The sequence below is a fragment of the Anomaloglossus baeobatrachus genome, chromosome 6 (assembly GCF_048569485.1).
Source record: "Anomaloglossus baeobatrachus isolate aAnoBae1 chromosome 6, aAnoBae1.hap1, whole genome shotgun sequence".
NCBI lineage: Eukaryota > Metazoa > Chordata > Amphibia > Anura > Aromobatidae > Anomaloglossus > Anomaloglossus baeobatrachus.
This window is the reverse complement of record NC_134358.1, coordinates 149,340,272-149,362,526: the sequence shown is the minus strand read 5'-3', so window position 1 is coordinate 149,362,526 and position 22,255 is coordinate 149,340,272. Positions and strand designations below refer to the sequence as shown.

Genomic DNA, 22,255 nt, shown 5'->3' with positions numbered 1-22,255 from the left:
GTAGGAATTTAAAGCAGGTGTGCACTACTTGGCCAATCCCTTCTCATTCCGCATGTGTGCCCCCATAAAAATAATGAAGCAGAAACTCACTGCCAGCACGGCTCCAGAACTTGTGTTGCCTGGGCCCATGTGACATTATGACACATGAGCCCCGCGATCAATCAGTGTTGGCTTTCTACTCTCCACCTTTGTACGGTTAAGTAATTAACAGGATGTGAGTGGCAGCCACAGTGCTCATTTGCTGTTAATTAAATAGCCAAAGGCAAGGAGAAGGCAGCTGGCGCTGATTCGTCTCTGGGCTCTCGTGTCATAACAATGTCTTGTGGGCCCCGAGAACACAAGTTCCAACATCACTGGAATAACGCCAGCACCAGAGGAGAGTATAGGCTTTGTTATTTTTATTGGGAGGGCACATGGGGAATGAGAAGGGGTTGTCCAGGTAGTGGACAACCCCTTTGACTTTATTCCCCATGGCAGTCTTCGGCTTTCAGTCAGAGGCATGGCCAGCACAGCTTCAGTCATTGCTCAGTACATAGTGAGCGATGGCTGTAACCACACCCGAGCACTGACAGCCAACTCCCCATTGATTTACTGCTGAGCTCACAGTCAGTACTGGGGCATGGTCTCAGCTGCCGCTTACTATGTATTGAGCAGTGACTGAAGCCACGTCTCTGACTGAAAGTCGGAAGCTGCTGGAGAAATAAGTCTCTCCCTCCCAATCGCCGGGCTTTAAGTGAGGCGTCCGGACAGCTTTAGAACACGATTAGCCTGCGGATTGACCCCATATCTGCAGGTTAAAAGCGGGGGAGTTAAATGAAAGGTTCCCCTTAAATCATAACCATCTAGTAGTACAAAAAGCTTTACTAATAAAGAACATGTGTGTGGAAGGGAGGTAACATTAATGCTGAGCAGGACAATAGGACTTGCATTGTAAAGCCAATGTACAGTGATTTTTAAATACATACCAATTTTCAATTTAGGTAAAAATACTCCATTGGAAAATGGCATTTGCAGTGCATTTTGGGAAGTTACAACACCTGTAGTCCTTTTTCTTCTACTTCTCACCTGTCTGTCAAACAGCATACATGCATAACGAAGACTCTGGTTAGGGGAAAATAATCTTTTGGAAAATCTTAAGTGCATGCTGGGAGGCACGGGAAGGGAAGATCTAGTACCTATAATGCTGATGAAATGGAAAACACTGAAAAGAAGTAGATGGTAAGTTACAGAACATGAAAATTAGGGCAGTTCCTCGGCATATTACACTATATGCAGAAAAAGCCATTTTACCTCTTAGTGGGGGATGAAGGCAGTAATATACTTTCTATAGGTTTTCTGTGAAATGTCAGATACACTTTAAAGGGAACCTGTCAGCAGAAATGTCCCCTAAAACCTAACAGATTCCCCCTCTGCAGCTCCTGGGCTGCATTCTATAAAGGTCCCTGTTATGATTGTGCCCACTTTCTGACCGAAAAAAAGTGTTTATAAAGTTGTACCTTTTTGGCTTCTGATTCTGTAAATCTGTCACGGGGGCGGGCTGCCTGATGGCCGTTATTCTGCCCCCTGGTCCTGTATGCCGCCCCCATCGCTGATTTCAATACTTCTGGACGCCGCCCACTGCTCCAGCCATCCCCGCGCATGCCCAGTGCCCATCTCTCGGGGATGAGCACTGTGCCCAGCGTCACCGCTGGTGACGTGCACGCAGGGTTAAGATTATGGGCGGTGCTGTGATGTTTATTCCTAAGCAACCGCCCATAATCGCGGGACCGCGCTTTCCCCCTCGGCCTGCTTCTTTCTGCGCAAGCGCGCTGCTGCTGACCTCACTTCGCCTCCTTCCCATCTTGCCCCGAGGCAGGAAATAGATGGGAGGAGCGCGGAGCAGTGACTACACCGATCAGGAGGAGACGCGGAGAGAAGATTACCGAGGGGGAAAGCGCGGTCCCGCGATTATGGGCGGTTGCTTAGGAATAAACATCACAGCACCGCCCATAATCTTAACCCTGCGTGCACGTCACCAGCGGTGACGCTGGGCACAGTGCTCATCCCCGAGAGATGGGCACTGGGCATGCGCGGGGATGGCTGGAGCAGTGGGCGGCGTCCAGAAGTATTGAAATCAGCGATGGGGGCGGCATACAGGACCAGGGGGCAGAATAACGGCCATCAGGCAGCCCGCCCCCGTGACAGATTTACAGAATCAGAAGCCAAAAAGGTACAACTTTATAAACACTTTTTTTCGGTCAGAAAGTGGGCACAATCATAACAGGGACCTTTATAGAATGCAGCCCAGGAGCTGCAGAGGGGGAATCTGTTAGGTTTTAGGGGACATTTCTGCTGACAGGTTCCCTTTAATAACAATCAAATCAGTAAGACAACATGATGTGTAGTTGTTTTTGACAAACCTCTGGCCAGTATTGGATTAAGCCTACCTATTGTCTTTCTTTAATACAGTCTTTGTGGTGGACTGTTCCTGGTGAATCTCTTGATGTATTCCATGATTTTGGCGTCGGTGGGTAGACATCTCGTGTGATCTAATGTGACTAGTGCAGCCCTGCCACACTAAGGGGATATCTATATGTTGCGGCTTTGCAACAATTTTTCTTGAAGCCAATGCTGGTTCTTCCCACTAGAAGACTGGGAAATGCAGGACCAAGATAGAAAGCAACCATGCCGATGACATGCTCGTGTTCACTGGCAACCGCAAATAAACCTGGACAGACATGAGACTTTAAGAATAGGAAAAACAATTATACAAAAGCATTAGCTTGGGCATATTCCCGATGCAATTGGGGGAAGTTCATACAGTTTGGAAATTCAGTAAATGCGTCAAAGTTCTCAAGAAATCTAAGGCTGCAAATGTGTACATTAAATTGTGCAGATTTGGTGCAGTCCCGCGGTCACCTGGACAAACTCCTCTGCTGGCGCCATCAATAACTGCAACCTGTGATTGGTCATAGAGCTCCCGTGTCTACAGTACACGTCATGGCTGAGAAACTATTGCAATGTGAGCACCGGAGCTACAAAAGATTGGTAAGGTGAGTATACAGCTTTTTTTTTAGACAATCATATCTGTGGATTTTGTTGTGGATTGGCGCAGCTAGGTGTAAACAGGGAAGAGAGTTGTATCAGCACAGCTCGGTTTACAGTATAGTAGCTGGTGCCAAGAACATTAAGTCATCTTCTATTGTATTCAGAAGGAGCTGAGCTGCAGATCCCGATCATGGACGCTACATAGTCAGCGGAGCTGTGCTGTTCCTGCTCTGCTCACTATTTTCATCCGTCTTCCAGTGGAGGTGTCGGTGTCTGACCCCTATTGAGATAAAATTGGCGACCTATCCTGAAAAATCAGTAACTAAGTAGCGCACAATTCCTTTAAAGGGGTTCTCCGAGAATTGTTTGAATATAAATAAAATAATTTTAAATATTAAACAATTTTCTTAACACCTTTTATTTAGCAAAAAATTATGCTTTACCTAGTGCCCTCTATTGTTCTCTTAAAAATGGCAATGATCTCCTATATCAGTGCTCCTCCCATCCTGACATGCAGTAGGACGGGCTGCGTGATAAACATCAGCTCGAGACATTCAGAGCAGGGTCCTGTCAGGCATCCTGAACGTGCATTCTTCTGATCAGTTAACCTGACAGGACACTGAGTGGAATGGACTAAATGGATTAACACCTTTCCTTAGTGGAGAATGAACATTCATCTCAGTCAGCCTGACAGTTTTAGTGCAATGCTTCTGTCTCGCAGGTGCTCCTCATGTAGCCCATCCTGCTGCATGTCTTCTGTAATCTAGGATTGGCAGCACACTGATAGATGGCAGTTGTCATCTTTAAAATACTGACAGAGTGCACTAAATGTGACAGTGCACTAAATGATACCAATTTTTTTTTTTGCTAAATAAAGGATTTAGGATTAAGTTTAATGTTTACTATTTTTTTTTTTTATCACATTTCTCAGAAAACCTCTTTGAAAGGGAAGCTTTCACCAGGTTTTAGCCACCAGAGAGCAGCATGATGAAGAGACAGAGGCCCTGATTCCAATAATGTTTCACTTACTGAGCTGCTTGCTGTAGTTTTGAAAAAAATCACTGTTTTGTTAGCAGATCATCATCAGTGGAGGACTAGTAAACCTGCTGCCATGTAGTCCTCCATATTCATCAGCTCTGTATAAATTGCCCCCACCAGTGATTGGCAGCTTTCTGCCTGTGCGCAGTGTATGTACAATGCGGTCAATCAGTGGTGCGGGTGGAGTTATTCAGAGCTCAGAATTCAGAGCTGGTAGATCTGCAGCAGATTAAACCTATTTTAACCAAAACTGCTGCAAGCAGCCCAGTAAATGACCCTGCTGGAATCTGGATCTCTGCCCCTACATTATGCTAGGAAAAACCTGGCGATAGATTCCCCTTAATTCTATTTCACGGTTGATCCCTATATGTGTGAAATCTCTAGTTGTCCTGTGCTTGTGCATTTTCTCCACAGCAAACCTTGTACATATAACATGTTCTTCATAGCAATCCCTATACGATGTACATTACCTGTGTGGCAGAGAAAAAGTCGTCGTCACCACATGGAGTCACACAGAGGCTGGTGATGCAGGTTTTTTGTGATGGACGTTCCCATGTAATAACTCATTGTGAATGTTTATTCGGGATCCGCGTCTGTGTAGTGGAAGCGTGTATATTTTGTATTGACTGCCATTGTATATCATTGTGTTTTCTGGTTCCATATTGATTATTATTTACGTTTTTTTATTTTTCTGTACCTTTTTTCGTCACGTCGGTAACAGGATTGCACAAATGAGACCTGTCAAAATAATTTTTTTTCCTACCTAATCAAAAAAATGTACACTTAAAATTTGACGCTGTGTTGTCTTTAGTTGGTAGAAAGGATAAGATATTTAATTTATTTAAATACATGTAAAGAGATCATCGGCCAGCTTTTTCAGGAAGGAACGACATGGCAGGAAAAGTGCCCAGCCGATATTCTTCTTCTCTGCACACTTCCGATCCATGTTTGATCTACTGATCAGTGTGGCTACTTCGGATATTCAGACTTTTTATGTTGTTGCCAGTCGTTCTACCTCTAATAGCCGGTATTATTCACTTAACCTGTGGCTCCAGCTCATGTTAAAGGGATTGTCCATGACTAGGACAACCCCTTCTTAAATACTATATTCCCATTTCCAAAATAAACGTGCCCTACAATCTACTCAGGTACCGACGGCTTCTCAACGATGTCTGTGTTTGGTGTCTCCAGGCTTGTGTGACCTCATGAGTATTGCAGCCAATCAGCAGCCGCTATTCGGCTGCCGTCTCTATTTGGACCCCCTGATGTCCAGGGAAGATGTGAGCACTGCAGCCCATTAATGGCCACTGATTGGTAGCAGGGCTCATGTGTCATAACTGTGCCCGGCAACCCTTGGGAGAGAGCCGGTACAGGAGGTGAGTATAAGCTGTTTACAGTGAGGAACAGGTCAAAGGGATTGTCCACTAAAACTAAAGTTTTAAGTCCTGTAATCCAAAGAGAAAAACCCCAGGGATGGGGGAAAAAGTGCTCCCGTGCCTTCCATTTAAAATATTAATTTTATTGTATCATTAAAAATCAGAATCGTAGCATGACGTGATCGGATAGCAGAAGAAATCTGAAAACCCAATGCGTTTCGGCAAAGTCTTATTCATGGTTTTCTGTGAACTGTTCACAACGAACCTTGTCAAGGACAGATGAAGGTCATGGAGACTCACCACCCTATTGTGTTTCTAAATTATGTACTTTGTCATTTTAATCCTGGATTATTTAAGTTTTTTTTTTTTACTTTTTTTTTTTATATTTTTTGATGTATTAATGGGATGTAAATTGTATGTTTTAATGAACTGTTGACCCGGATCTATACCGCACTGTAGTCCATAATACGTGCTGGAATAAATAATTCTCCAGGGCTTTTCTTTGCACTTTTCAGTTATTTGATTTATTGTGATTGCGCCCTTGGAATTTGTCTGGGTTTCCATTATTGGGCTTTGCAGCTCACATATAAAGTGGTTATTATCTTGGCTAAGTCCTTCCACTTGATATAATTGACATTCCTGCACATCCGTCACACGAGACCCTGTCTTCAGCTTGCAAAATTTAGACAGCAACTTAATTTTGACTCCCACCTCCGTCCCGAGTCCAGAAACCTACCCACTTGATTCTTGCGGGGCCTTTTCTCGCTATGCCTTTGTTGTCTTTCATCCTACGGGTCACAGCTGCCATTGAACGTGCCGTTTTTCCTCTTTCATCTGATCATTCATGTGCATCGGAAACATTCTCTGCAACATTTACAAAACTACGGCTTTCTGTTATTTTACCAAAAGATTTTACTGCCATTTTTGGGATTTATTTAAGATTTTTTTTACCCTTTTAAGTATTGCTCAGTTCTTTTTTCCTTTTTATTATGGAAAGCCATAATTATTTTGCACAGATTTCCCCCGAAGCTTATGGAGCAGATGCATTTGATTAGGATTGCTGGACCCTTTTATTGTAATGTAGATGCTCTCGGGCGCAGAAGAATTTCTCTAAAGGGAAGCATGAACAGAAAAAGGAAGAGGAAAAAAGCCAAAGGGAGAGGAGGCATTGTTAGATGTAGTCAGGCTCACGTGTTTTTACACTCATTTTCATGCCTGTTTTATTGTTATCTCACATTGTAGTGGTACTTCTCCATTGGCTTGTCTAAATGCCATGCTTCATACTAACACTCGTGTGGGCGATGGGACCTTCTTCAAAATCCCAGGGAAATCAGGACTTTACGCTCTTAAAGTAAGTCGTTTTTTTATATATTTTCTGCATTCAATCAGTTTCAATTAAATTGTGCCTCATATGCATTGTACTGTACGTGAAGCTTTAGAGGGGAGACTCTCCTTGTGAACATGCGGTCATTGCCAGTGTTCAGATTTTCTGCTATGTTTTTTATTTTACTTAACGCCTTTTACAGTGAAAGATATTTTAGTGGCAGGATGAATTAAGTGAATGAAAACTGTCAGTGCTGCTTATGTGACCCTCTGTGCAATATTCACCTTACAATGCAGCATTCTCCTGCTCTTAGTCCTTCTCAGTGTCTTTTGTGATCAGCCCGATGTATTCCTTCTTGTTATTGCAAATGATTTTACATGTTTACATGGATTATTTATAAGTTTAGAACGGAGATGGCCAATGTGTATATAAAACCGTACAGTCATAATTCAACTATATATATATATATATATATATATATATATATATATATATATATATATATATAATGTATATGTATGTGCGTGTGTATGTATGTATATATATATGTATGTATGTATGTATGTATATATATATATATATATATATATATATATATATATATATATATATATATATATATATATATATATATATATATATATATATATATATATATATATATATATATATATATATTGTTTATTTATTTTTTTAATTGCAAATTAAATTAACCTCAACTTTACAACCGGGTCTGTATAACCTGGTGAATCGGAGCTTAATTCTAAAATACATTTTTATATTTCTGACATTGCTTTGTCCTACAAGAAAGAAGAGTCTACTTGCCCTGGTGACGAAACACTGGAAATAGGTTGCGAGTCGGAGTTGGATGGAACGGAAATGGCAGAGGCGAGCAGCAATGGAGAGGAAAATGATGGTAAGGCCAAAAGGAGTTATTGACCTTCTCCTGTGTATCTACTTGCCTCCTGTTCATGTTTGCATGTATGGCTCAATTTTCTTTGTTTTATTATTAGATGTAAATTGTTCTTTACAAATTATCTTCACCTCAACCAATGTTTGCAGGACTTCTTGTCTTTTATCGAAACCTACATTGCCCCATATTCGATTGAGGACTAATAATCAAATTAAAGGGGTTGTCTGGTCTTGTGGTAAAAGTCTGCAAACTTCTGAATCCTTACAGCATGCACAGCACATGCAATCATGATTCTACGCTATTCCGGTAAGATTGGGCATGATGCAGTCACATGATGACTAAACTTGCTCTGTCTTTTTCAATACAAGTGAATTGAGCAAGGTCGAGTACGACTATTCAGCACATGACCGCAATAATGCGAATCACGTACTTGCGGTCACATGACTGCCTGATGTCACGGGCAGCACTGGAGAATCCTGACAATGTGTGGTGCTGAGGGAGATCGGCGCACATCTCAGCTGATTTATACAGCTGACATCTGTGCCAGCCAGGCATAAGCGGAATTGTTTACCGCCCGTGCATTTTAACCCCTTAAAGGGGTTATCCGGCTTCTTTGACTTTTTTTTTTTATTTCCCTATTGGGCTACATTGGGGCAGGTAAGTAGATAGAGACCACTTACCTGCCCCGCTGTCAGCCCCTCTCCCCCGGCTCAGAGCGGTCATGTGACCGCTCCTGCCGCGATTTTGCTGCTTCCGGTCTTTGCACGTCTACATGGGCAGGGCCATGTTGACATGCAAATGTGGAGCAGCATGTCACCTCCCTGCTGGGTGTCTACAGTGCGAGGAGTCACCGCCCCCTTCCCTGCACCCTCCCACACATTCCCCCGCACCTCCAGTAACCTCCCCCTGCACTGCTGTGGGGGTCCGTGACCTGGGGGCGGGGCCTGGCGGCAGCTGCCGTGGTGTCAGCTCCAGCACCGGGCCCCCTGCCCAGGATCGCACATTCAAATGTACCGGCATCACAGATCACCGATGCCGGTACATTTGAAAGTGCTGATGAGAAGCAGCGCAGCGCAGCTTCTCATCACTGTCCCTCCCGCTGTCTGTGCAATCTGCAGCACAGCGGTGACGTCACTACTGTGCTGAACAGAGCACAGACAGCGCACGAACGTGCAGGAGCGGCGGGGACCGAGGACAGGTGAGTATGTACTCCACATGTGTTCCCTATGGGGATGGGGATGGGGGGGCTGGCAGAGCCATATGTGTGCGTGTGCAGAGCCATGTGTGTGCGTTTACGGTGCAGAGCCATGTGTGTGCGTGTACGGTGCAGAGCCATGTGTGTGCGTGTACGGTGCAGAGCCATGTGTGTGCGTGTACGGTGCAGAGCCATGTGTGTGCGTGTACGGTGCAGAGCCATGTGTGTGCGTGTACGGTGCAGAGCCATGTGTGTGCGTGTACGGTGCAGAGCCATGTGTGTGCGTTTACGGTGCAGAGCCATGTGTGTGCGTGTACGGTGCAGAGCCATGTGTGTGCGTGTACGGTGCAGAGCCATGTGTGTGCGTGTACGGTGCAGAGCCATATGTGTGCGTGTGAGGTACAGAGCCATATGGGTGCGTGTGCAGAGCCATGTGTGTGCGTGTACGGTGCAGAGCCATGTGTGTGCGTGTACGGTGCAGAGCCATGTGTGTACGTGTGCGGTACAGAGCCATATGTGTGCGGTACAGAGCCATATGTGTGCGGTACAGAGCCATATGTGTGCGGTACAGAGCCATGTGTGTGCGTTTACGGTGCAGAGCCATGTGTGTGCGTTTACGGTGCAGAGCCATGTGTGTGCGTTTACGGTGCAGAGCCATGTGTGTGCGTGTACGGTGCAGAGCCATGTGTGTGCGTGTACGGTGCAGAGCCATGTGTGTGCGTGTACGGTGCAGAGCCATGTGTGTGCGTGTACGGTGCAGAGTCTGATGTGGGGCTATTATTTGCAATGCTGTAGTGATACCAGGTCAGGTGCTGGGGAAGAATATACTGACAGGGAATGTGTGCAGGGGGCGGGCAGAGGGTGCGGCTTGACACTGGGGTGGGGCTGGACACTGAGGCTGGGCGGTGACAGCTGTGACTGGGAGGTTTTGCACAGGAAGTGGTCAGTTTGCTAGAGCTGAATGTAAACAAGAAGCTGCAGAGAATAAAGGTATAATTCAAGAGGAACAAAAGTTAGAAAACAAAAAATAACAATGTAGGTGTGATTTATATGACAATACAGCACAGATAAACTCAAACATTTTTGTTAAGCTAATGTCGGACAACCCCTTTAAATGGCGCTGTCAGTATGTCACAGCGCCATTATAATAGTGATCACGCTATAACTTTACTCACAGGCCTTCACCGGAAGTCATGTGACGTGATCACGTGGATCCGGTGGTTGTCATTGTAGCACTGGGTCATGTGATGACTCTTGTGCTCACATGACTCAGATCCTGTAAAAAAAACAGCTGATTACTGGCTGTTACAAGAGATGATCATTTCTTCCGGTCTGAGCGGTGCTGCTCTCTGATCAGGAGAAATGAAGGAGCGATCAGACTGCTATCGATATAGCCCCCTAGGGGGACTAGTAAAATAAAAAGTTTAAAATTTTTTTTGAAAAATAACAAAAACTAAAAGTTCAAATCATCCCCCCAATTCGCCCCTTTAAAAATTAAAGGGTTAAAAAAATATACACATATTAGGTATCGCCGCATTCAGAAACGCCTGATCTATCAAAATATAAAATCAGTCAATCTGATTGGTAAACGGCGTAGCGGCAAAAAATTTCCAAACGCCAAAATTATGTTTTTGGTCGCCACAAATTTTGCACAAAATGCAATAACAGGCGATCAAAATGTAGCATCTGCACAAAAATGGTAGTTAAGAATGTCAGCTCGAGACGCAAAAAATAAGCCATCACTGAGCCACAGATCCCGATAAATGAGAACGCTATGGGTCGCAGGAAATGGCGCAAAGCGTAATATCACTTTTTTTCGGACAAACTTCTGATTTTGTTTTACCCTTAGATAAAAGTAAACCTATTCATGTTTGGTGTCTACGAACTTGCACCAACCTGAGGCATCACAGCGACACATCATTTATTTTTACTATATAGGGAACATTGTGAATAAAATATCTCAAAAACTCAATTGCCCTTTTTTTTTTTTTTTTTTTTGCAATTTTTTCACATTTGGAATTTTTTGCCATTTTCCAGTACTCTATATGGTAAAACTTTATAGTTTCATATAGAAATACAACTCGTTCCGCCAAAAACGAGCCCTCACATAACCATATTGACTGAAAAATAAATAAGTTAGGTGTCTCGGAAGAAGAATGGCGAAAAAAAAAATGGAAAGCGCAAAATTGGCTGGTCGTGAAGGGGTTAATAGAGTAAAACTTCCCCAGTTTCTATATTTTGGCCACATATACTTGCGGTGTTTTTTTTTTTTGTTTTTTTTTAAAGAACTGAGGTTAGTGGTTTTATCAGTTATCTAGGTTGTGTAACTGATATAACAAATATTTATCTGTCATAGATAGGATTGCATTTTCCAGTCTACTTCATCAGTCATTGTGGGCCTCACATATGCAGTATATTAAAACATTATATTGTACCTGTCCCTTAAGGTGACTTTTCAAGATAAGCTATCATGTACAGTATATGAGGAATAACATCAGACAATTATATGTTTAGTATCAGCATTTCTCAGCAGTCTTCTCTAGCTGCTTTCTCCTTCTCTGTCCCCCTCCTCCATAGAGTTTATAGGCAGCAACTGTAATCTAGAAAACCTGTTTTTATTCATAACCGATTTGAGCAGTGAATTTAGAAATGCGGTCAGATAAGTGGAGAAAGACGCGTTTTTGTTTAATAGGATATATTCTAATGTTTATCTTCACATGCACTATTGATTTATAAAGAAAATTATTATTACTCTTGAACTAAATTTCTTATTTTAACAAGGATTATTATAAATAAGTCGTGTGGCTGAATAGATTACACTGTGTATGGACAAGTTCTCCGAGTGTAGTGTCATCCACTTAGCTGAATTTCTCATAGGTCAAAAAAGTTGCATTTTTTTTTATCCTAGAACCTAATCAAAATTGTCCAACTGTGCGTGTTGCTGCAACTTTGCTGTAGCTTTCATCTTTTCCATTGCACAAATTCAGTATTGACTCAGGTTTGGGAATTTATGAAAAGGAGATTCAAGCTATGCTGCCTAAGGCTACTTTTGCACATCAGTTTTTTGCTATCAAATACAATCCGGTAGAAAAACTGATGCAACGGATCCATCGCATCTGTTTTTTCTATCAGTTTCTTCCATTTTTCGACGGATCCGTTGTGATACGGAGCACGCTCAGTTTAAAAAAACGCAATCAGTCGTTGGATTCCGTTATTTGACGGATGACGCCGGATCCGGCGCCCATAGGCTTCCATTATTTTTTTTTTTTTTAAATCAGATACATTATTAAAACAGAATACATACAACAGTATAACAAATCGGCATCCAAGTTAAGTTTATCATATCTATTACCCCTTCCCCCCCCTCCTTCACCCCCCACCCCGGCAGCAACCCTCCTCCCCAATACTACATCCCATTTAGTGCACACTTAGAATACCCTCCAAATGCAGTATAGCAACCATCCCGTTCATCCTGACGTACAGGAGGAACTACTAGTAACACAAATAAAACAAAACACACACATCGGAGGTCTCTGATGGCTATCCTGGTCCCAAACCAGTTTACTGGTCCATCACTCGTCCTATTCACATTGCAGCCAAGGAGACCATAGCTTCTCAAACATTTTGACATTCCCCCTTCTTTCATACACTCCCTGTTCCAGCTGAAGAATACATTTCACCCTTTTAATGTACTCTCCCCTGGTCGGGGGGTCTTTTTTAATCCAGGACCTGGCGATTACCTTTCTTGCCGCATACAGCAGCCTAGCAATGGCAATTTTCATAGTATTTTCCACCCCAAGCTCCTCAACATATCCCAATAGGCATATCAATGGTTCCCTGGGAAGGACACACCCATATGTTCTTCCTATCTTGTGGACAACCTTAGTCCAAAAGGAGACCAGTCTCGGACAAGACCACATCATATGAAAAATACCCGCATCAGATCCCCGACACCTTGGACACTCCGAATTCCTTTTCAACCCCATTTTAAACATCAGTAAGGGAGACCTATATACCCAGTGAATCACGTATAGGTGAGCTAGTCTGGCCGGTTCGCTCATAGAGAGTTTAGGTACATACTCCAGGATACTCTCCCACACCTCCACCGTTATCGTCCCAACTTCCTCCTCCCATTTAGATTTAGTTTTAAGTGGGTAATCTAAAAGAAAGGTATGTAGTATATCTTTATACGTGCCAGAAATGATCCCTTTAGTGCTTCCTCCCCCCTTACATACATACTCCAGTACCAGGTCAGTCTGTATGTCCACACTTTTTTTAGCCGCTTGGGCTGCAATCGCATGTTTCAATTGACTGTAGTGGAGCCAGCCAGATGCCGGCAACTGAAACTCACTCTGTAACTGTGGGAACGATTTCAAAATTCCTCCGTCCAATATCTGATGCATGTATAATAGGCTTCCGTTATACTTCATACCGGATCCGGCATGGTCCAGTTTTTTGCCGTTGTCAAAAAACGTTCCATGCTGCGTCCTTTCCGACAGCCGAACAAAGAAATTTTGCATGCAACGCAAGGCCATCCGGCACAATCCAGCGCTACTACACATCAATGGGGAATAAAACTGCTCCGTCGGCGAATCTGTTTTATCCACATTTTGCCGGATTGTGCCTGACTGCAAAAATCGGATGTGTGAAAGCAGCCTAAATAAGAGGCATATCAGCAGTACAGAGCGGTGTTAGGAACACTGTCCTCCAAAATGTTACCACCTCTCTGCTTACTGTCCTCTGTGACATAGGTACTATGTATATAGTCAGTGAATGACTGCCGCTCCCTCCTCCTCTCAGCGCTGCTTGTTCAGCTGGTGCAGCCTGTATATGGCTCAAGTGACAGCTAAATGAGCTTTGGCATTTCAGCAGCTGCTGCGGAGCCATTGTGTCTACCGTGGTTCAAAGAGATAACTGGGATCTGCCAGGGAATAACTTTAGTTATGGAATATGCACTACAGATGATATATGCTGCACACATAAAACTGTGCGTGTGTTTTTACTCAAAGCTATTGTATTATCATAAAGGGTTATCTGGGACATTACGTCACCAGAAGCAGGAGAATCACCGGCAACAGCGGTATATGATTGCCCTGGGCTGTGAGAATCATTGCTGGGCAGTAAAGGAAGGTGTCTAACAGCTACCTGCCGAGAAGTGCTTATTCCCATAGAGCGAAAGTCCTGGGTACTCCCTTTAGCTCTTCCTATCATACCATTATGATTTCATGTTCTAATTCCAGATGTGGGGAACCTCCTGGAAATTAGTTTTTCTGCGGCCCCCGGGCAGATTCCCAGGGACTGCAGTGCTTGGGTGGCAGCTGCATCTTGCTGGCTGCTCACTCTTTAAACCCTCTACGCAATGCACGCCCACCAACCTGGAAGGAGCGCATATATTCTATGCTCAACCATGCATACACTGGAAGATTACCTTGTGAGCGGGGTAGGTCTGCAATGCCCTCTCGTCCCACAGAAGAGGAGCACCTGCACCAGAGTCCCCAAGGTTTATTTGTGCCCCCATGCCTGTCTGAGCCCCTCCAGCCTCCCCAGGCCTCTGTGTGTGCCTGTACAGCCTCCCCAGGCCTCTGTGTGTGCCCGTGCAGCCTCCCCAGGCCTCTGTGTGTACCCCTGCAGCCTCCCCAGGCCTCTGTGTGTGCCTGTGCAGCCTCCCCAGGCCTCTGTGTCCTCCTCCAGCCTCCCCAGTCCTCTGTGTGTGCTCCTCCAGCCTACCCAAGCTTCTGTGTGTGCCCCTGCAGCCTCCCCAGGCCTCTGTATAAGCCCCTTCAGCCTCCCCAGGCCTCTGTGTACCCCTCCAGTGTCCCCAGGCCTCTATGTATGCTTCTCCAGTTTCCCCAGGCCTCTGCATGTACCCCTCGAGGCCTCCCCAGGGCTGTGTGTGCCTCCCCAGTGCTGTATATACTACCAGTGATGTTTGTGCCCCCCCAATTATGTCTGTGCCCTCTAGTGATTTATGCCCCCCAGTTTCCCTGGTGATGTATATTTCTCCCAGCCCTCCCCAGTGATGTATATGCCCACAATATCTACTGTGAGGTCTATGAACCTTAGCCTCCCCAGTGATGTATATTCCTTTCAGCCCTCCCCTGTGATATATATGCCCCCAGCATCTCCTGTGATGTATATACCCTCAGCTTCTCCTGTGATGTATATGCCCTCAGCAGTCCCAGGCTAAAAAACCTGGTAAAGCAGTTGTGAGAAGCAACAAGATCAATATCGCTTAATATCACAGCCGCACCAAAGAGAAGCCGCTCCAGACACCACAGTGAGTTGTTTTACCAAATATAGTAGGGTAATTTTCAAGTTGTGCAGTCCCTGAATGATGGTAGAATTATTGTAATGGCCCCTGACAGAAAAAGGTTCCCTACCCCTGCTCTAATGGGACAGGATTCCATATTCTATTAAAACATGAAATCACAGTACTGTCCTTCCCCTGGAATTGTAATCCTGTTGTTGCCTTCCTCGGACCTTTCTCACTCCCTGTGGAAAAAAGAATCAGCAACAGGGAGTGAGCAATGTGGCCAGATGAAGAGTTCATGTCCCCTCTGTGACTCCATCAGTTGCCTGCAACACGATCGCTGAGTGTTAGTAGATTGGTGTGATAACTAAAAGAGGCCTAACAATGGCCTTCAGGTTTGACATAGCATAAAGCTTATTAGATCCTGACAGTTGCAGGCTTTCATAGGTTTCCTGTCCATATATCCCTGCCATACTGGGTAATGTACTGCACTACAGAAGTAGTGCGATGTATTATATATGGCTGTGATCATAGAATCGAATGTTCGTCTCTTTATGGAACTGACAAATATTGTAACTAAATACAAAAAAAAAAATTCATGGGTAAGAAAAATATAAAAAAAATACCCCCAGTGTTGCTAATAAAAATTATTTTTAGCTGAAACCCCCCCCCCCCTAAAATAGCCAAATTTTGAATCTCCACATGTGTAACAACCCATATCCTAAATCAGTCATTATTTCTGCACAATCAAAGCTCCACCTCTCCCCCCGCAACAAAAAAAGTGTGTGTGTGTGTGTGTGTGTATGTGTGTGTATATTGTCAGTATTACTATTTTGGCTATGTGCGCACTGGGAAATGGAATTTTCTTGAGAAAATTCCGCATGCTCTCAAAGATTACCGCACCCGCGGTAAAAAAACGCGGGAAACCGCACCCGAAAACCGCATGTAGGTTTGCTGCGGTTTTACCGCGGTATTGTTCGCGGTATTGCCGCGGTTTTGCCGCGTGCGGGTTGGGATGTGCTTTATTGCATTCAATGCAATAAAGCACATTGAAGAAAAAAAAAAGTCATTTAATTCTGAGATAGTAGATAGACAGAAGAATAGATAGAGGGATAGATAGATAGACAGACAGATAGAGGGATAGATAGATAGATGACAGATCGCTGCATTTCCCACGGTCGGCAGTGAGTTCACATTACCGGCCGTGGGAAATGACCGGTAATTACCTCTGCTGTCTTCTGCTTTCATTCAGCGCTGTGTCTGTGACAGTCGCGGCTGGATGGAAGCAGCGCAGGACCTGTGGATTACGCCGGAGCGGTGGATTACGCCGGAGCTTTGGTGCGGGAGGGGTTAATAAAATGGTGAACGAGGCTTGTTTGTTTTATTTAAAATAAAGGATTTTTCTGTGTGTTTTATTCACTTTACTTACGGGTTGATCATGTCAGCTGTCACATAGACGCTGCCATGATCAAGCCTGGAGTTAATGGCGGTGGTCCCCCACCATCATTAACCCCTTGTAATACCATGCTGCCACTGCTACACGGCAGCAAGAAGAGCCGAGGACATGCCGGTGCTGCCGCATAATGCATGCGACAGTCCCGGGGCAGCTGCGGCTGATATTCTCGGCTGCGGGAGGGGGAGTGAGGCGGGGAACATTAACCCTGCCCCTCTCCCTCCCCAGCCTGAGAATACCGGGCCGCCGCTGTGTGCTTACCTCGGCTGGAAGGTAAATATGCAGCGGAGCCCACGTTCTTTGTTTTCTATATTTCCGTTTTCTTTCTATGTGTCTGTGTCTGTGATGTCTATCTGTGTCTGTGATGTGTGTGTGTTTACTCTCTGCACGGCTTCCTCTTCCTGTAATGACATCACTTCCCTGCAAAACCGCAGACAAGCGATGTACATTACCGGAGGTAAACCGCGAAATACCGCTGGGAATAACGGAGCAAAACGCAGTGAACCGCACAGAATTTGCTGCCTGCGTTATTCCCTGCGGGATTTCATGATTAACATTGGAGTCAATGGAGTGAAATCCCGCAGCGATGTGCGGAAAAGAAGTGACATGCAATTGTTTTTGCTGCGGGATTCCCGCAGCAAAACATGCAGCTGTCAAATTCCGCCTAGTGCGCACAGGATTTTTTTTCTCCATAGGATTTGCTGGTGATTCACTGCAGAGATGTTATGAACATTTTCTGCAGCGAAACATGCAGCAAATCCGCGGAAAATCCGCGGCAAAATCCGGTAAGTGCGCACATAGCCTTTTTGTTCATTCCGCCTATCAAAAAAAATTGAATGACCAGTTATTAGATTTATGGTTTTAGCTATGCATACAAAGTAGCCCCAGTGAAAAATACAGTTTGTTCTGCAAAAACAAAGTTCTTGTTTTGTTGCCATTAATGATGAGCGAGCACTACCATGCTTGGGTGCTCGCTACTCAAAAAGAGCAGGTTGGACTCTCTGATATACTCAACTCAAGTATCGATCATAATGGAAGTCAAGCGGGAACGCAGGCATTTTTCACAAAGATCTTACCTAAAAATGCTCTTGTTTCATATTGACTTTCATTATAGTTGGCACACGAGTGGAGAAACCGAGCGTCTGACCTGCTCATTAAAAGTAGCGAGCCCCAGAGCATGGTAGAGCTCGCTCATCACTCATGTTCCAAAATTAAGGTGTTTTTTTTTCTTGTACAAGATTAGTACAATGTAAAGTACATAAACTTGCTGTTATCATTATATCTACCCGCAAAATACAGTTAACATGTCAATTATATTGATATAGAAATGCAGGATTTTTCTTTATTCATTCCTTCTCCCAAAAAGTGTAATAAAAAGTGATTAAAAAAGACTACATATACCCCAAAATAGTACAGATAAAAATTACATTTTGTCACAAAAAAATTAAACCATCACATAACTCTGTTGACTGAAGAATGTTAAAGGGAACCTGTCTCCAGATTTGTGCCCTATAAGCTGCGGCCACCACCAGTAAGTACAGCATTCTAGAATACTGTGTATAAGAGCCCAGGCCTCTCTGTATAACATAAAACATATTTTATGCTGGCCTGCGCGGCGGTTGGGTCCAATGGGCGTCCCGGTCTTGGTCTGGCGCCTCCTATCTTCCCTCCATAGCCATCCTTTTTCCCAGCTCCATGTGGATGAGTCACCCATTGCAGGCCTGTACAGATGCACTTCTCTCTGCCCTGCTGAGGGCAGAACAAAACATTGTAGTACCCATGCACAGGCGATCTTTAACCCTAGAACACATACCTGGGGCCTCGCAGGCCTGCTAGGTAATTTGTTTTCTATGGTAGATTGAATTGCTTGCGCGTTCTAGGGTTAAGCTTTCCCCACGCCTGCGCATGACTGTACTTTGCGCTACCCTCAGTAGGGCAGAGAGAAGTACGCATGTGCAGGAGCGCAATGGAGGATTCTTTGTGGATGACACCGGGATACATCATCCACACGGGACTGGGAAGGAGGACAGTGATGGAAGGAAGAGAGGAGGAGCTGGACCGAGACTAGGGACGCTCATTGGACTCCACCGCTCCCAGGTGAATATAATAAAAGTTGTTTGTTTACGTTATACAGATCGGCCTGGGCTCTTATATACAGTATTCTGGAGTGCTGTATATAAGGGCTCACTGGTGGTGGTGGCCGCAGCTCATAAGGGACAAATCTGGTGACAGGTTCCCTTTAAATTTGGGGTGATACAAAAGCAAATTTTTTTTTTAAGTGAATTTACTTATTTCACACAAGTAATATAATATAAGAACTGTGTATATATTTATCACCATAACTCTTCTGACCCAAAAAGTAAAGGTAACCCTCTATTTGTCCAGCACCTAGAACGTTTAAAATATAAAGGGCCTGATTCATCGTTGCTGCTGCTCCAGGTTTTTTTTTTTTTTACTTTGCTGCTTTTCAGTGGCTTATTCTCAATAAGATTTGAGCCTCTTTTTAAAGGGAACCTGGCAGGTCAATAAAGCGTTATAACCTACAAGCAGGAGCCTGTGTGAGCTAGTAACCCCTTCCTACCCATCCCTGTGTTATAATATTGTGTAATATGAAATTAATAAAATACCTTTTATTACTTACATGTTCCCTGTGTAAATGAGTAGGGGTTCTAGCCCCGTGGGCGTTGCATACTTTCCATGGTATCACACCCCTGTGGGCGTGATACCATAGATTTACATGAGCGACCTCATGTTTGCTCCTTCAGAATCTCGCGCGTGCACACTTACCATTCTCGTCCTCATCCTGGTGTTTACATGTCGGCTTCTGACGCGTGCTGTGCATGACCGGAGCCGCAGGAGTCTTCTGAGCATGTGCAGTGCATGTCAGAAGCCGACATGTAAACACCAGGATGAGAAGGCGACGAGAATGGTAAGTGCGCACGCGCGAGATTCTGAAGGAGCAAACATGAGGTCGCTCATGTAAATCTATGGTATCACGCCCACAGGGGTGTGATACCATGGAAAGTATGCAACACCTACGGGGCTAGAACCCCTACTCATTTACACAGGGAACATGTAAGTAATAAAATGTATTTTATTACTTTCAGATTACACAATATTATAACACAGGGATGGGTAGGAAGGGGTTACTAGCTCACACAGGCTCCTGCTTGTAGGTTATAACGCTTTTTTGACCTGACAGGTTCCCTTTAAGTTGTCTTTTTTTTTTTTTTTTTTTCTTTTTCATTTTTATTATGATATTTTTGCCCGATTTAATAAATATGACTTTTTCCAAATGCCACATTTTTTGTTGTATCTCACTCACGTTTTCAAATTGGCACATTTTCACACAAACAAAAAGAATTGCAAAATACTGGGTAAAGACAAAAATAAAGACTTTTTTGCTTTTCTTTTCATTTTTCTTTCTTTTTTTTTGTCTTGTAGTTTTTGCTGTTTTTTGGGTGTTTTTTTGCTCTAATTTTGTCAAAATGGCATACATGGTTCATGAATTTTGCACAAAAAAATCAGCTGATACAAGACAATAAGAAAAATGACTTCAAGGAATCGCAAATGATGAATCTGATACAAGAATAGTCAAAAACAATAGCAGAATTGCTTGGTTACTTTCTATTTCTCCCTAATAAAAATTAATAAAAGTTACGTATTAAGTTATTTGTACCTTAAAATGATGCAACTGGATAATGCAATTTATTCTGCAGAAATAAGCCAAATAAGCTCTCGTACAGCTTTATCGGCAAAGAAAATTCACTTCTGGAACATCGATGATAAGAGCAAAAAAAGATGTTTGGCATTAACCCCTTACATCATGCTGTACTTGTAAGGCACAAGTCTGTAGCGGTTGTATGCCAGCATACCTGGCAAATAATTTCTTTATTGCACAGCCAGGACCTGCCTCTCACAGCTGTTGATGGAGCAGAGCTAAAGCTGCGACTCTTAACTTTTTTTAATGCAGCTGTCAATTCCTGACAGTGGCATTAACAACGCATTGGCATGGGAGTGCCTCATTCTATGGATAAGTTAACAATCCTTTAATACGATGGATTGCGTTGACAGGAGGGAGTTTGTTGAAGCCCTCCGTGCCTTTCGTCACTGAGCGGTTTGGATGGTCCTCAAAGAAGACCATGATTTTTGCTATATACAGGGTGGGCCATTTATATGGATACACCTAAATAAAATGTGAATGGTTTGTTATATCAACTTCCTGTTGGTGGCTCATTAGTATATGGGAGGGGGAAACTTTTCAAGATGGGTGGTGACCATGGCGGTCATTTTGAAGAAGGCCATTTTGAATCCAACTTAATTTTTTCCAATGGGAAAAGGGTCATGTAACACATCAAACATATTGAGAATTTCACAAAAAAAACAATAGCGCGTTTGGTTTTAACGTAACTTTATTCGTTCATTAGTTATTTACAATTTTATGACCACTTATAAAATGTGTTCAACGTGCTGCCCATTGTGTTGGATTGTCAATGCAACCCTCTTCTCCCACTCTTGACACACTGATAGCAACAGAAGAAATGCCAGCACAGGCTTCCAGTATCCATTGTTTCAGATGCTGCACATCTTGTATTTTCACAGCATAGACAATTGCCTTCAGATGAGCCCAAAGATAAAAGTCTAAGGGGGTCAGATCGGGAGACCTCGGTGGCCATGCAACTGGCCCACGATGACCAATCCACTTTCCAGGACACTGTTCATGTAGGAATGTTCAGACCTGACACCCATAATGTGATGGTGCACTGAGTCCGAGCATTCCTACATGAACAGTGTCTTAGAAAGTGGATTGGTTATCCTGGGCCAGTTGAATGGCCACCAATGTCTCCCGATCTAACCCCCTTAGACTTTTATCTTTGGGGTCATTTGAAGGCAATTGTCTATGCTGTGAAGATACAAGATGTACAGCATCTGAAACAACCTATACTGGAAGCCTGTGCTAGCATTTCTTCTGTGATGTTGCTATCAGTGTGTCAAGAGTGGGAGAAGAGGGTTGCATTGACAATCCAACACAATGGGGCAGCACTTCGAACACATTTTATAAGTGATCATAAAATTGTAAGTAACTAATGAACAAATAAAGTTACGTTAAAACCAAGCACACCATTGTTTTTCTTGTGAAATTCTCAAGAAGTTTGATTTGTTACATGACCCACTTCCCATTGGAAAAAATAAAGTTGGATCCAAAATGGCCGCCATGGTCACCACCCATCTTGAAAAGTTTCCCCTTTCCCATATACTAATGAGCCACCAACATGAAGTTGATATCACCAACTATTCTGATTTTATCTAGGTGTATCCATATAAATGGCCCACCCTGTATAGTACAAGCGATCAGACAATCGCAAGTTCAAGTCCCCTAAGGGGACTACATAAATACAGTAAAAAATAAAAAAAAATGGAAATTTGCTAGGTCGGGAATGAGTCCATGCCAAATTAGGCCTGATCCCTTGAGAGGTTAAAGGGCTATTACTTCTATTTCCAAGACCCTATAGACCCTATCCTAATATATTGTAGGTGTAATAATAATGTTAGCAAAAACCTCAAATTAGAGACGTAGTATTGTTCTCCTGATTAACTATGTTGCTTACCTCATATGTAGGGCATTGCAGTAACATAGGTATTCAATTCATGGTCACTAGATGAGTGGCTGTAACTACG

The 22,255-nt window shown here is 43.6% G+C and overlaps 1 protein-coding gene across 1 annotated transcript in view; it reads left to right on the top strand.

Annotated features, from left to right (window-relative positions):
- Nucleotides 1-6,689: 6,689 nt before the first annotated feature.
- The window catches only part of ASXL3 (ASXL transcriptional regulator 3), a 149,213-nt gene continuing 133,647 nt past the window's right edge, over nucleotides 6,690-22,255 (top strand). The window contains exons 1-2 of the mRNA XM_075353315.1: nucleotides 6,690-6,792; nucleotides 7,573-7,681. Coding sequence (XP_075209430.1) covers nucleotides 6,715-6,792; nucleotides 7,573-7,681 — 187 coding nt within the window. The 5' untranslated portion in view covers nucleotides 6,690-6,714. The remainder of the gene's footprint in view (nucleotides 6,793-7,572; nucleotides 7,682-22,255) is intronic.